At 39.4% G+C, this 15,231-nt stretch overlaps 1 protein-coding gene across 1 annotated transcript in view; it reads left to right on the forward strand.

Annotated features, from left to right (window-relative positions):
- Positions 1-15,231, forward strand: part of ABCA4 (ATP binding cassette subfamily A member 4) — a 74,828-nt gene that overhangs the window by 26,035 nt on the left and 33,562 nt on the right. The window contains exons 12-18 of the mRNA XM_050900640.1: positions 1,437-1,642; positions 2,451-2,627; positions 5,587-5,809; positions 7,615-7,836; positions 7,994-8,198; positions 10,827-10,925; positions 14,998-15,222. Coding sequence (XP_050756597.1) covers positions 1,437-1,642; positions 2,451-2,627; positions 5,587-5,809; positions 7,615-7,836; positions 7,994-8,198; positions 10,827-10,925; positions 14,998-15,222 — 1,357 coding nt within the window. The remainder of the gene's footprint in view (positions 1-1,436; positions 1,643-2,450; positions 2,628-5,586; positions 5,810-7,614; positions 7,837-7,993; positions 8,199-10,826; positions 10,926-14,997; positions 15,223-15,231) is intronic.

Below are 15,231 nucleotides of genomic sequence, written 5' to 3' on the forward strand. Positions count from 1 at the left end.
TTCAATAAGTATCTTCCCAGTCCATCAGAGGGTTAAATACTTATACCCTCTAGTAGCCAATTTTGAAGGGTGGAAGCTAAATATACAAACATAAGCCTGTAATTTTACAGATAACTAATGACAGAGTTTGTAGTGTTCACAATCTTTTTGTCTTACAATGCCTGTTAGGTACGAGTTAAATGGGGGGACATAAAGGGCTTAGATTTTGATGACTTGGTATCTTGTATATGGAGTGATAATAATACATTTCATAGTAATGACAGAGACTAAGAAAGGAGACAGTTTGCTGTGAAGGGTAAACTACATTTTAATACTGAGATAGCCGAAGCATGTTAACTTAAGCCAGCAGGTTAATCACATGTCAGATTTCAGTAGGGACACAATATTATCAGTAAGATCAATTGACTAGTTGACTTGCATTAAATAAGTGCCTAAATACCTAAGAGACTTTAAGATTCAAATTTATGCTCTGACTTTCCCAGCGTTTCACTTGACAAAGTGCTTTTCAGCTGAAGTCCATGGCTAATGTGCTTTTCTTATGGATCAGTCATCCTTTAGCTTCCTGGTGTTCACTTGGACACTTCCTAGGCTGAAAAAAATGTCCCAAAACTTGGAAAAGGATAGTATTTTGATTCAACTGGACTGCTAAAAAGCTCTCATGGCCAGATTTATTTTATAGCTGAGTTAATTTTATCTCGTGGATGCAGACTGTGGAGACAGTTCCTGGTACTGGGACCTCATCTGTACTGCAGCTTTAGCACTTCCAATTCAGATAGTTGCCTTTTTGAGGGAACCTTCCAGGTATAGTCCAAGTGGCACAGTTCACATTTCCATGGCTGGATGATTACAGTGGCTTCAATATATTTTTAATTTTTTTTTTTTTTTTCATTCTATCTAATTAGTAAACATGGCACCATAGGTTTTGGCTGAACCTAGTATTGGCTATACATTTTGTACAGGTACATCTAAATTTGCCCTGTCATACTTAAATTGCAACAGCAGCTCCTGCTCTAGTGGCCACCCTTGCTTGATTTCTTACTTGTCAGGATGGACATTCCTTGAGCTTGGAGGAGGTGATCCTTAAATATCAGGAATAAACTGCTTTCAAAATTATTCCATCCACTCACACTGACCACAGCAATGCTAAATCTGAGGTTTATAGTTCTTTTTAGGGAGAATGATGTTTCTGAGCTTGTATTGATAATGCTGTGTGTTTTGAATTTGTCATAAGAATTAGACTAAGAATGGGGAAGCTTTCAGGAAGGAGGAGAGAGTCAACTTTTAATAGTTTCAGCATAAGCTTTTAAAGCTGAAAATAGCAACTACTTCAGCTGAACCTACCTCCCTTTTCTGTTTCCAACCACTGATGTTTGCTTTAATATATACCTCTTACTAGTTTATTTCCATGTGATTTTTATCTTTGTGATTATTTGTAGTGCTTGACCTTGAATAAATTTGAAGGTTATCTTGATGAAACTCAACTGACTCATCAAGCCCTTCATCTGCTGGAGGAAAACAAATTCTGGGCTGGTGTAGTTTTTCCAGACATAGAGTCTACAACCAGCAGTCTTCCACCACATGTGAAATACAAGATCCGGATGGACATAGATGCAGTGGAGAAAACAAACAAAATCAAAGACAGGTAAGTGATGGTTCCTTCTCAGTTCTTGCCTGCCATAACATGAATATGAGAGACGTAAGGACATTAAAACCTGCATTGGATACATGCATGAAATCCAACTGTATTCACCAATAGTTAGCATGTATCGCAGTGTAGAATCCATCTCCAGTTACCAGGTACTGACACAAGTAGTATCACTCTTGTGACAGGCCAGGCAGTGGGTAGGTGCATGCATACATGGCAAAGGGAATGACTCTGTTCAGAATCTATTCAGTAACCTGCTTAAGTTTTTAGTTCGCTGTATCACTGGGAGAGGCAGACAAGGAAGTCCTATGTGGACTGTGACCCAGCTCTCTTCCACCTGGACAGCAGAACTTCTCTGCTGTTCCTCCTCAAGCCCCCCTCAAATGCACTCACTTAAAGGGATAGCAGAAATAATTTCTTAGGATTGTCTACATAGAGGAATATAATGGTGTCTGGTAGCTGCAACCCAGCTGTTCCAGTTTAATCTCCAAGGATACTGTATTCCAAATACAGTTATTTCTATTCTAGAACAGTTACTCTGCTACATGATTAATTTATGTACGTTTTTGGCCAAAATTGCTATTCTGTGTCGGTGTAGAGAAAATTAAAGGAAACAAAAGAACCTTCCAGGTCATATACTTTCTCAAGCAATGTGGTCTGACAGACCACCATCTAGAAGAGACAACTCCAGGCAGTGCCCCTGCAATTTCAGTAGCTAAGATTAATTAATTTATTTATTTTCCCCCTGCCCCTCCCCTAAAGCCACTGTTTACTCAAATGATTTCCGTGTGAATTTTCTTTTCAGGTACTGGGATCCTGGTCCAAGAGCTGATCCTGTGGATGATTTACGTTATATCTGGGGAGGCTTTGCATATCTCCAAGACATGATTGAGCATGGGATTATAAAGACCCAGACCAACGTTGAAGTGCCATTAGGAATTTATCTGCAGCAAATGCCATATCCATGTTTTGTGGATGATGTGTGAGTAAAAGCAGTTTGTCTTAATTCTGATGAATATTTGGATTGCTGGATGCTTTAAGACTCTCAAGCACTGGTTCTAACCCTAGTCCTAAGGTATATATGCAAGAGCAATAACTGAGACATAACTGAATGAATTTGTTCTTATCCTGTCATAACCCAGACTCCAGAAGCTGCATTTGCCAAGATTCTACCCCTAATCCCAATCCTGGTCTTTGTTGCATCCAGGCAACCATTGTCCAGAGCTGAAATGAACACAAAACACTGGCCCCTTAAAAGGCAGCAATTTTCTTCCAGTTTTGCATATCACACAAAATCCAAAAAATAATCTGGGGCTTTTTGGCCTTACTTTTCCAGGCAATAATAATAACCTAACCTAAACCTTCACACTGATTACAACCGAGAATCTGTTGTCAACAGGGCACCCCAACTATAACACTTTGATCTCTAACAATGTCAGCCCTGGAACTACCCCTGTGATTACACAGGATCTAGCAAAAATGTGATCTTTTAAAAAGTTTTTATCTAACTAAAACTAAGCCTCATGCTATAGCATATGACCAGTGCCTTTAGCAAAACTGAACACAAGCACTGACCCATGTTAGAACAAACACTGCCTCCTTCAGTTAACTGTGCAGAATCCATTGAAGTGTAGTAAGCTTCTTTTCCCTAATTACATCTCTAAAACCCAGGTTTCTTTATATCCAAAGAATTATTTTCTAAAGAAAAATTGAACAGAAAATGCTTGTCCCAATGGAATTGGTACCTCTCTTGCTATCTCTGTAAGTCTTGAAGAATCAAACAACCCAGTCTCTTCAAGTGTATTACCAAACCCTAACCCTAGACTTAATCATATGTAGATATACCAATACCCAAAGCTGTAGTTTTTGGTCCTTGAAGACACCTACAGGCCTTGCAGAATCCCAAGACAATTTAGGCTCTTGAAACTCTTTTTCTTTCCAAAATCCTAACCACATCCCTAAACAGGATTCCATTTATAACTACATGACTAATATCTGCAATCAAACTGGATATATAGCATTGGTTTCTGTTAACATCAGCCCTTTTCCTTCCCTTGTGGATGCTACAGTTTTCAACAATAACCTGGTGTTCTCTAACCTTCTTCTCCCTAATTCCTGTCCATGATTTTTATGCAGATTGACTGTGTTTTGTCTTAAATCTCATGTGAATCTAGCAAAGGATTCAAGGACTTGTGGCTGCAGTTCATTATTGCAGGCACCAGGAGTTTCTTTCCTTGGTGAAGAGCAGAATAAAGAAGCTAAAGGAGAAAGAGGTGGTTTGTTGCTCTGTAATTAATGAAAAAAGAAAGACACTGTGCTCCTGGGTGTGGAGATTTCATGGCTACATGGAGGCAGAGGGGCTGTGGATGCTGTGACCCCCATTAACACTGCCTGAACCAGCACATGTGCTCCAGATTTTATGAAGTGGTGCCTCTTCCCTGTTTACAGTGTGCTTCTTCCAATGCTGCAATCTGTGCTAATGCAACTGTCTTGGTATACATTTCACTGCAGAGGGGGGAAAAAAAAAAAGCACTATAGAAATCATTTCATAGTTCTGTCAGTGTGCCCTGTGCAGGCAAATGCTAGTACTTCAGATAACGGCAGATTGCAGATGTACATAATTTGACCTGTTGTTCCCACCAGTCTTTACCTGTTAGTCTGACAAAATGTCGCCCTGGCAAGCCTGCTGTTTATTTCCTCCCCACTGAGAATACTGCAGAGGCAGAAACCCCATCTGTGCAAAAGTTCTTTGAAGCCTGCAGCAACCACACACAGTTCGGGGCCGATACCCAAACCCAGTGATGGCCTCTGCAGAGAGCCTGCTTAAGTGAAACAAGCGCATCCTCATAGTAAACGTGTATGTTGTGCTATCCGTGGCCTAGTGCCTGGGTTACATGTGTCCACCAAGAGGCAAAACCCAGTGTACCCCAGGCCATTCCACAAAAGCATGGCTTTGTTTCAGCAGGCCAGATTGCTCTTCAGGAATTTTTGGTGAAAAAGTGAAGATTTTCCATTTGTTTTGACAATGGAATAGCTGTGATAGCATATGGCAGAAATGTAGTTCTGTAGGGCTCAGATTTAGGAAGCTGAAGTGGTTTTGCTCCTTTTTGTTTTTAGCAGCCCTAAGCTTTTGTCCTTTAAAGAATCACGTCCATTTGGTTTTCAGGGTAATTTCATTGAAAAATTGCAATCCCAAATTCATAGAAAATGTTTTCAGATTTTTCACCCCAAAATCTCTTTCTCACCCTGACAGCACACTTGAGGCAGTGCTTCGCTAAGGATCATCTACCACGGTTGAGCAGCCATAGAGTCTGGGGGGAGGGACAGAGAAAGGGAGCAGCGCCTTCATCACAGTACATGAAGGGCCACCCACAGCAGCCTGTCCCAGCACTGTCGTTTTGGATGTGGTACTTACTATGTGGGACAGTCCCAACACATTCCCCAAGTCATGGTTTGTACGAATTTCAGCAGCCTTGCTGGCAGCATCAGATGCTTTTATGCTTAATTTGTTTAATTTTTTTGCCAGTGAATCCTGGGAGCATAAAAAGACAGTGACACTCCCAAATTGTTAACATTAGCATATGTCTTAAAACATTCTTTTTACATCATACTAAAAGCATTATGGCAATTCACGGTGAAGAGAGATGTATTTTGATGAGCCACCACATGTTTTGTAGCTTTTAGTAACCCTTAGAACCTCTTTGTAAAATAGAAATAACATTTATCTGTCTCATGGGAGTGCAGCAACCGTTAGTTCATTAATATTTAGGTTGCTTGTGAAGTTCACTAGCAATGTGTTGGTGTTTAGACTGAGAATTTCCAGTCCCATGTTTAATAAATGCATTCTTCCCCACTCCTTTTCCTTTTCGTTCTTGCTTTTCGTCTCAATATTTCTCTGTTTTACCTGAATTTAATTGTTTTCTCCCTTCTTGCTTTGGTAGCTTCATGATCACCTTAAACCGCGCCTTTCCCATCTTCATGGTGCTAGCTTGGATATATTCAGTTTCCATGACTGTGAAGAGTATAGTGCTGGAGAAGGAAATGCGTCTGAAAGAGGCTATGAAGAACAGGGGTATAACTAATGGGGTGATTTGGTGCACTTGGTTCCTAGACAGCTTCGTCATGATGGCTGTGAGCACATTCCTCCTCACAGCACTGATTATGGTAAGGATTGCCACTCTCAAACTCACTGTTGTGTTTGCGCTGCTGGTACCAGTTTCCTGTTGAGAAAGAAGTAGCAGTTCATAGGGAGATGTAAATGGCTGGTGTCCTGTTCTGATCGCAGTATGTAGCAGGCACAGTCGTCTAAGCAGACCTCATGACAGCATCAGCACTTGGCAGAGACAGAAAGACAAATTCACTGGTAATCTCTATTGTGAGATCCCCCACAGAACAATACATCAAGCTGATTACTCTGTATATTGTATTTCCTGTAGACAGAGGCAGATCTCCCAATAAATAATAATTGTTGCTTTAAATAGAAGGGATCATAATACAAAGAATTTTAATCTTGTAATTCACCATATGTGATTCATTTATGACATTCAGCACTTGCCTGCTTAGAAATTATGCCACTATTTCAATGGAAAAAGAGACTGCAAGGACAGAACTTTCAGGACAGCCTGAAAAAAAAAAAAAGAAGGGAAAAAACCCCTTTTGCTTCTGTGACTCAGAATTGCTGTAATTTTTTTAACTTTTCAAGACAGTTTGGATGTTGTCTCTAAGGACTACCTCTTATCTCTGCTACCAGAGTACCAAGCTCCTCATAGCTCCTATATTTAGTTCTATAAATCTGTAGCATTTTGATAAGGAAGAATGCCCTTGCGCCTTTTCTGAACTGGTATTGGTATAAATGCATAGTTAGGGTTCAATCCACTCTATCTTATCAGCCTGCCCTGATGAGTTGTTCTACTTCCTTGCGGTTCCATTACAGCTTGGGTGGATAGCGAAAGCTTACTTTATTTGCTACACTGGTTTAATTAAAAATCAGGAGGTAGTTAATACCAGAGAGGAATGTGCTTATACATATAATTCGCTTCCTTTCCTGGGTTTCACTATGCCAGCGTGAGGCACCTTTGTAAATACATTCTTATGAGAGATTGTATCACTGTTGATAAAGAAATCTGTCTCAGAGGCCCAGTGGGATGTTGCAACAGTGTTGAGACCTATTTATAGCCTTGTAGACCTATTTGAGCCTTATATAAGGCTCAAAACAAAGTTGAGCCTAATAAATAGGTCTCAACATTGGTTTTTAGGAGTAAATAGATAATCAGCAGCAGTTTGTGATCTTCTTGAGAGGGAGCATTTAATCTACAAAAGCTCTAAGGAAGAAAGGTCAATAAAAGTTCACCCAATGGGTTGGTTAGTACATAAGGATCTCTGAGAAGCTGCACCTGGATTCCTCAGCTGTGATACCCTTCTGGAGTTTGAATATCACTTAGGTGCAGAAGCTTTGTAATTTTCCTGTTACTTTTTTTTTTAAGATGTGTTTTGTCAGGCTTCCTTACATTGTCTTTCCTGCACATCGAGCAAGTGGACTGAGGAGAAGATGAGAAGAGATCAATGAAAATTTATTATGATAGTTCAAATGGAAATTCATACATTTTAAATAAAACTAAGCAGGCACATCTTGCTTGGAATCATTTGCTTATTAAGACAGGGACAGAATGTCTGTTTTCAATCAGTTATGTGTTAATTCAGTCATCAAATATGAATATGAACTCCACAGCCTATTGTACTAGCCTGAAGTCACAATCCAGGAGCAGGGATAAAGATAGGTGAAGGATTTGTTTTTGTAATGACCTCAGGTGTTGAAACATCCCTGCCTGGGAGAGTTAGAAATCATATTAGGTAAGAAAGATTGGCTTATTGCTCATTCCATGTTACATGTCAATGGCAATTCTGACCTTTTCTGCTAGTTCAGAAAGTGGCAATACTTCTAAATTTTTCCATTTTCCTTTTGCTTACAGTGTGGACAAGTACTACGTTATAGCAGTCCACTTCTCTTCTTTCTATTCCTACTGACATTCACCACAGCCACCGTAACACAGTGTTTTTTGTTCAGCACCTTCTTCTCCAAAGCAAATCTGGCAGCTGCCTGCAGTGGAGTCATCTACTTCACCTTGTACCTGCCCCACATTGTCTGCTTTGTCTGGCAAGACCGCCTGACTGTTAATCTGAAGATCCTAGCAGTAAGCCTTTCACTGATTATATGGTATCTTTGGGTTCAAATTTTAGCTTCCCTTCTCACTGTGCATATGTCAGTAACAAAGCATTGCACACCTCTTCCTCTCTGCTTTACAAAATGTCCCTCTGTCTGAGTTCAATGTCATTTTTCCTCTATTCCAGAGTTTGCTTTCTCAAGTAGCTTTTGGTTTCGGTACTGAATACTTGTCACGCTATGAAGAGCAAGGTCTTGGCCTACAGTGGGGTAACATCAGAACCAGTCCCTTGGAAGGAGATGAATATAGTTTTCTTTTTTCCATTAAAATGATGCTTTTTGACGCTTTTCTCTATGGAATACTTTCTTGGTATCTTGATAATGTTTTTCCAGGTATGTCAATTTCTTATTCATACAAAGTAGTGGTAGTTGTAAACTGTGTTAGTCTAATCAGTCTCTGAGTATTTCTCTGTCAGAAAAAGGGTATTTGACATTGTAGACCATGAGTCTTATCCAGTATAGCACCACTGGTTTATTAAGCGCTTCCACTTTTCTCTCTTTCTTTTTCCTTTCTCCTACTTTAGTCCTGAAAAGAATGGAAAAGGAGGAAAGAGTAAGAAGGAGGATGCAATTTCTGGTCCTGTATTAAAATTTAAATAGAAAATAAATCTACAAAAATATCATCTGTTAAAAGCCAATTTGTGTGCATATTTTTCTTTTGAGAAGTTCCAACCATTTCTAGTGAGAATTTTTAAAATTTTTGAAAATATAGAAATAACAGTTCTAGTTCACATATATACTGTGGCCACATTAGGCCAACTGTTTCTTAAAGGATGGTACTATTTCCTGAGATGTATACTGTGTCCTAGGCAGCTGTGAAAGTTCCTGTGTGGGTTTATTTCATTTCAAAATAGGAACCATGGTTCTAGTGCAAGTTCACAAAAAGATTTTCTTTGTTATCAATTACAAAGTTTGGGAAATTTCTTGGTGAGAAAATGGTTTGTCCTTGTAGCTTAAATGGTTATCTTGCCTCTTATTGAATATTGTTACAATATAATAAATGCAGACTCTTATACTGTACAAGCAAGTGAGCTTTCTTTTCATTAATTTATTACTCCCACATGTGAACTGCAGTTCCAGAATGTGTTTCTTGGCAGATGGCTATCTTTCTTCTTTTGCCTTTTTTTTTTTTTTATTTTGCTTGAGTGGTTACTCAGAATTTGAGATCTTGCAGATTTTCTAGCTATGAAGGAAAATTAATGATGGATAAGGTAAGATGGTGCTTGTCTGCACACATCACTTATGACAGTTAATCCAAATCAAGAAAAGATAAGGATTTGCTAAATGGTTTTAGATGTGTCTGAGGATATTTTGCTTCAAAATAAAAGTATGACCTTAAGTTGCTTTGTTTGTGTCCCTACCAAAGCAAATGGTATGCTACACCAAATTAATGCCTTTTCAGTTTTTAAAAAACGTGTCCTCACAAAGAAGTTTAATGCAATTTTAACATACTTATTTTCAAAGCTGATTTGCAGTAACTTTCCTAAAAGTTCCTCTTTGGAGAAGCCCATGTTGCAACTCTGTTTATTTAAAAAAGAACGGACAATGTACTATTTCCATGAACACAGCAGGAATTAAACAACAGGAGTTTCTTTGCTCATAGATCCAAGTTGGTTTTTTTCAGCCAGCACTTTACACAAAAGTAATGCCTCTCAGGGCTTCTATTCATTAGCTTCAGTTCCTCCGAATATTTGCTCTGAGTATCTCCTTGGCTTTCTGCTCCTCTGTTTCTGTGGAATTTCTCACAGCATTTCTCTGTCACACACATGCAGACCTACCAAATCAATGCTGTAGTCTTTGAGCTTTACTATATGAGTTCCCTGGATAATCCTTTGAACTATATGGTTCAGCTCCTGCTCAAGTTTTCTCTGCAGCCAACCACCCATTGGCACATGGGTCCTTTGGCTATTTGAGCATTCTGCTCCATAATGGAGTTCACTTGGGTTTTGCATTCATCCTGAATGAGAAGCAGTTGTTTTAGCCACCAGCTTCAAAGGGGTGTAATCCAGTCCATAACAAGTGCAAGGCAAACTGCTTATGGATGCAGACAGAGCATTTGTGTGCATTAATGGGAGTGCAAGTGATTGTCTGAAATACAGGGTATTTTTGGTAAGTCAGAAATAAGCAGACACTTTCATAAACAGTGGGTTTCAATATAGAAAAACTGACCATCTTGCAGTGAGCATCACAAATACTATTTGTTTATTTTGAATAAGTAGCACAAGGCCAATAACATCTGGGCTCACAAGGATGCCAGTTTTAAACATAGCAGCTCAAATCCCTGCATTCTATAAATCAATATGATCCAGGAAAGCAGTGCTGACTTGCACTAACTCTGGTCTGGCCTGACAAGAACTGATAATGTTATTGTACTTTCTCTTTTCAAAACAGAATTAACCTGTGACCAAAAAAGCCCATTTCTGCTTAAGAAAAGGATTACTCTGTTGTCACTCTTCCTGCAAGGCTGTGGGCTAAAATAACAGCCAGAGTCTCTTTTCTCATTGCCAGTTATGAATTCAGGCCCAGGGTAATAAGTGTAAATATAATAAGCTTTTCACTCATGTCAACCCTCAAGTGTTAAGCAGGCCTTAAAAGAAAATCCCTGAGTGAGGCTGGGATCCCGTCTTAAGCAGTCAGGGTGTTCCTTGGCAGCTGCTGCCCAGTTGGTGAGGATTCAAATTGTCCCCATGTAGGGAGTAGCTTCATTCTGTAATTAAACCACATTCTACTTAAGAAAAGGTAAGGCCAATCAGATCACATATTTTCTGAATATTTTACTCCTGTCCAAAAGAAAAAAAAAAATCTGTTCTGTCAGGTACTTGGTGGATGGTTTGACCTTCTGATATGTAACACTAGGACTGCAAGTGTTTATAATTATAGCTCAGACTTTGCCTAGATGAATTTGTGCCTATTGAGGAATGTGTTTATGAAGTGCACTTTACCCACTTATTTTTTGTTTAGGGGACTATGGGCTACCACAGCCTTGGTATTTCCCTGTGCAGGAATCTTACTGGCTTGGCTCTAGAAACCCAAAAGCTGAGAAAACAGCAACTGCTGATGGTGAGTTCTTTTAAAACTTTGGTGTTTAGAAATAACTTCAAAACCACTGATCCGCTTAAAGGTGACTACGTAACATTTCCATTACCTGAGCTGCTGCAAAGATTAGAGACAGCCATACACTGGGAATCTCAGCAGGTGCCTTTGAACTTGGAGTGGCCTGCTATTATTAGAGTTATTAGAGGTGAGTCACTGTTCCATCTGAGAGCCTTTACAGCATTGGGTTATAACGCAACATCAAACCCCTATTCTCTAACCAACACCTTTTGAGATATTCAAGGAGTTCTTATTGCTCAACACAGCATTTGTGAAATGAGTCAAAATGAAATACAGTGTTGATCTTATTTACACTGAGGCTCCCCCATCTTTCTAAACCTGATTCTTTTCTATCTAGTTTGACACTAATTTAAGTCTGTTTACTTTGGATTTGTAAGCAAGATCAAAATTTATGCCACCCTTGGACCAAGTGCAAAAGTCCTGCTTTTGTGGATTTTTTTCTGTGCGTTGATACTGGAGTAGTTAAGAACAACATGCGGGTGATTGTTTTGAAATAGGAATTAATGCAGAATGATGATTAATGTCCGGAATAGAGGCTTGCTGAAGGTGGTGTTTTGAAATCTGCCTTATATTTACAAGGTAACAGTGAAACCGATCAAAATGACAGATGAAGAAATGATTTCTTCAGTCTTCTCATTACCATCCTTCCCCTTCATCAACACAGACTGACTGCTGACAAGACAGTCTTATCTCAGGGTGATACCTATAAACCAGAAGGGAGTTAATCCTTTCTGTGAATATGCTGATAATATGTCCACTGCTCACATGTTTTGATCAGAAGAGAGGAGGTTATAACACTGAGGTTTTTGGAGAGGCTTTGCCTTGTGGTGCATTCTGAGGGAATGAACAGGTTTTCCTTTAGACTTGCTGTGAGGGTATTCAGAATGGTAGAGGCTTGTCTAGATATTACGGAGTCTGTTACCTGCTTTAGCTTTGCAAATGCTGCCCACCAAATCAGAATTTGTATAGGAAGGAGGAGGAAAGAGCCAAAGGAGGACTCGGAGCATGTTTACAGATGAATGGAAAATTTCCGAAGACCCAGATAAGATGTCAGCCACTACCTCTCACTGGCTTTCTGTGGAATTTGAGCATATCCTGCACCAGAGCTCCTTCAAATATCTCAAATTTGGAGCACAGTTACTTACAGGATTTTATCATTTTCTATTTCTTTAGTTTAAGCTTAAATTTAGTAGAAATGAAATCCATTTTCTGATTATCTTAATGCCTCGTAAGTTCTGTGTGTTCTTTAATATATTTCCAATACGAGGCAGACTCGTGATTTCTTAGTACCCAAACTAAAGGTTCTAAGAAGGCTTGAAAGCCCCAAAATATTCAGTTGCTCAGGAAGGTCAGCAGCAGAAAAGTTTATGGCTACTACTTTATTGCCAGGTTTTTTTATGTTATGAGCTTTTAATAACATTTTTTAGATTACTTAGACAAAACATGTTGCTTAAGTGAAGCCTAGGGTTTATTTTGTAGATGACATTATATCAGATAGCTTAGCTGATCTAACAGTTCATTGTTGAGAAAAAATGGGGCAATCTTGCAGTCCCTTCCACATCTCTCATCCTGGTTGCGCTGATGCTCATCAGTCCCTGGTAAGATTAAGAGGTAGATCCTTCTGGAAGCCATTCTGAAGAACATGAAGGACAAGGTGATAGGAAATAATGAACATGGATTTACCAAGAGCAAATCTTGCCTAACCAGTCTGATTTTCTTCTGTGATGACTGGATCAACAGACAAAGGAAGAGCAGTGGATGGCATTTAACTTTACTTTAGCAAAGGCTTTAGCATGGATTCGTATAGTATTCTGATAGCCAAATTGATGACATACAGGCTGCTTGAGTGGACACTAAAGTGGGTAGAAAACCGACTGAACTGTTGGGCCCAAACGATTGTGATCAGCAGTACAAAGCATAACTGGGGACCAGTTATTAGTGGCAGGGGTCTGACAGGAACTGACACTGGACTTAATACTGTTTGATGACTTTATTAACAGCCTGAGTGATGGGATAGAGGGCACCATAAGCAAGTTTATGGAAGATACCAAATCAGAGGGAACAGTGGAGTGCAGGGCAGCTCTTCAGAGGAACCTCAACAGGCTGGAGAAATGGCTTTATAGGAACCTCACGGAGTTCAACAAAAGTGAATGCTTAATACTGTGGCATGGAATAATTCCATAGGACAATAGAGACTGGCCACCACCTGGCTGGCAGGCAGCTTTGTAGAAAAGGTTTGGTTGACAAAATGTTGAACATGAGCCATCAAGTGTGCCTGTGTAGCCAAGAAGACCAGATGCATCCTGAACTTTATTAGCAAGAGTATAGCCATCTGTTCAAGGGAAGTGATTCTTCCCTTCTAGCCAGCACTTGTGAGACTGCATCTGGAGTACTGTGTTGTCCAGTTTGGGGATCCTCATTGAAAGGAAGATATAGAGTTACTGGAGGGAGCTCAGTAAAGAGCCATCGAGTTGATAAGGAGCTGGAGCATATAACATATGAGATGATTCTGAGAGAGCTGGATCTGCTCAGCCTTAAGAGAGAAAGCTAAGATAGAGCTAGACTTCTCAGATGTGCCTAGTGGAAGCATGAGAGGCAATGGATGTAAGCTGGAATACAGGAATTCTGATTCAATATAAGAAAAAAACTATTTGTTGTGACGGTAGTTAGAATACTGGAACAGGTTGCTCAGAAAGGTTGTGAAATCTCCATTTTTGGAGATAGTCACTGTGATCTGAATTGGCCCTATTTTTGGAAGATTGAACTGGAGATCTTCGGAAGTCCGTTCTGATCTAAATTGTGCCATGATTATCTCAGCTAGCCTGAGTGTGCTGATACTTATCTCATTCTCTTTTCTACAAAACATTGCCTTGGGTTTTCTCAAGCAGGGACAGTTGGAAAGGTCATCTCTGATTAATTCCTTTGTAGGAGGCACGTGATTCTTACCTATTTGAAGAACTGAGACTCTTCCGTGCCTCAGCTTACGTGAACAACTGCAGAACATTTCTCAACTCATATCTTTCCTTCAAGGGTAATACTAAGCATTTTCTTAATTTATCGTAACTGGTTAATGTGTTGGGAAGAAAACTGGATAAGAAAATATCAGATAATGTAAATGCACAGATGAAAATGAAGCTAAACTGGTAAATTATCTTGGTACTTTTAAAATTTACTTCAATCAGTGCACTTTTGTATCCCCCACTTTGCCATTTTAGGTGACGCAGTGAACTTGTTTAAGTTGTTATTTGTGCACCAGCTAATTTTATACAGTTTTATGAGCTAAAATTTCTTATAGCAGAAAGTTATGGTGGAATTTCACAACAAAATTAAGTCCTAGGCCATCTGATAAATTACAATTGTGCTAGTTGCACTCTAGGCTGCCAGCTTGAATTTGTGTTATGTAAACAGTTCCTTCAGAGGCTCCCTCTTCTTACATCACTGTTCTTCCTGCTTCAAGCCTGTCCCCATTAGTGATTTTATGTGACTGTTTTCCTTTGTGGCAGCAAGGTCTAAGACCACATTGGAAAGCCAGAAATTCTTGTACAGAAGTTAACACCAACTCATTCATTCTGTCCTGGAGCTAGTCCCTTAATCTAAGTAGTAGTTTAGCACTTTGCTTTTCATTTAACCTTTTTATTTTGTTTTTCTTCCTCTCGCTCCCTGTAAGTCTGGGAAATATTTGTATGGCCTTTCTCTTCGTGTGGAGAAGAATTTGGTCTAGAGTTGCATGGACAAAATATAAAGCATGTACCTAATATTAGTCAGGATCTTCTACTCTGAGTCTGTAATTGCAAAATTGTCAGTCATCTTCCTTAAAAATCTGTTTCTGACACTGTGAAGAAGATTTTAAGCTAGATGGGTTTGAGTGCTGTGTTCCTAACCTGAGTAAAGCACTGATTATTAATGCTCTTGGAGAGCTCAAGGTTTAGGACTACCTCCTTTTCCTCAAACCACCTCTAGAGATAAGAGGAAATTAAATTTTGGTTAATTAAATGTTGATTACTTTTGGTTTATATAGAAAAAAGTCCAGAGTCAGAAGGCTGTGTGGATCAGAAGGCCGTGGAAGGGGAAAAAAATGAAAGCAGAACAAAGAAATCTGAAGAACCTGAAAAGCCAGAAGAAAAGAGTGACAACCAGGGGGAGAAGGATGGTAAAAACAAACAATGTAAACACAAACGAGAAAAAGAACCCGGCGAGCAGGGGAAGCCTAAGACAGATGTCCAGGACAAAGATGAAATTCATAGTAAGGAGA

This window comes from Gymnogyps californianus, chromosome 8 (genome assembly GCF_018139145.2).
Source record: "Gymnogyps californianus isolate 813 chromosome 8, ASM1813914v2, whole genome shotgun sequence".
In the NCBI taxonomy this organism is placed as follows: Eukaryota; Metazoa; Chordata; class Aves; order Accipitriformes; family Cathartidae; genus Gymnogyps; species Gymnogyps californianus.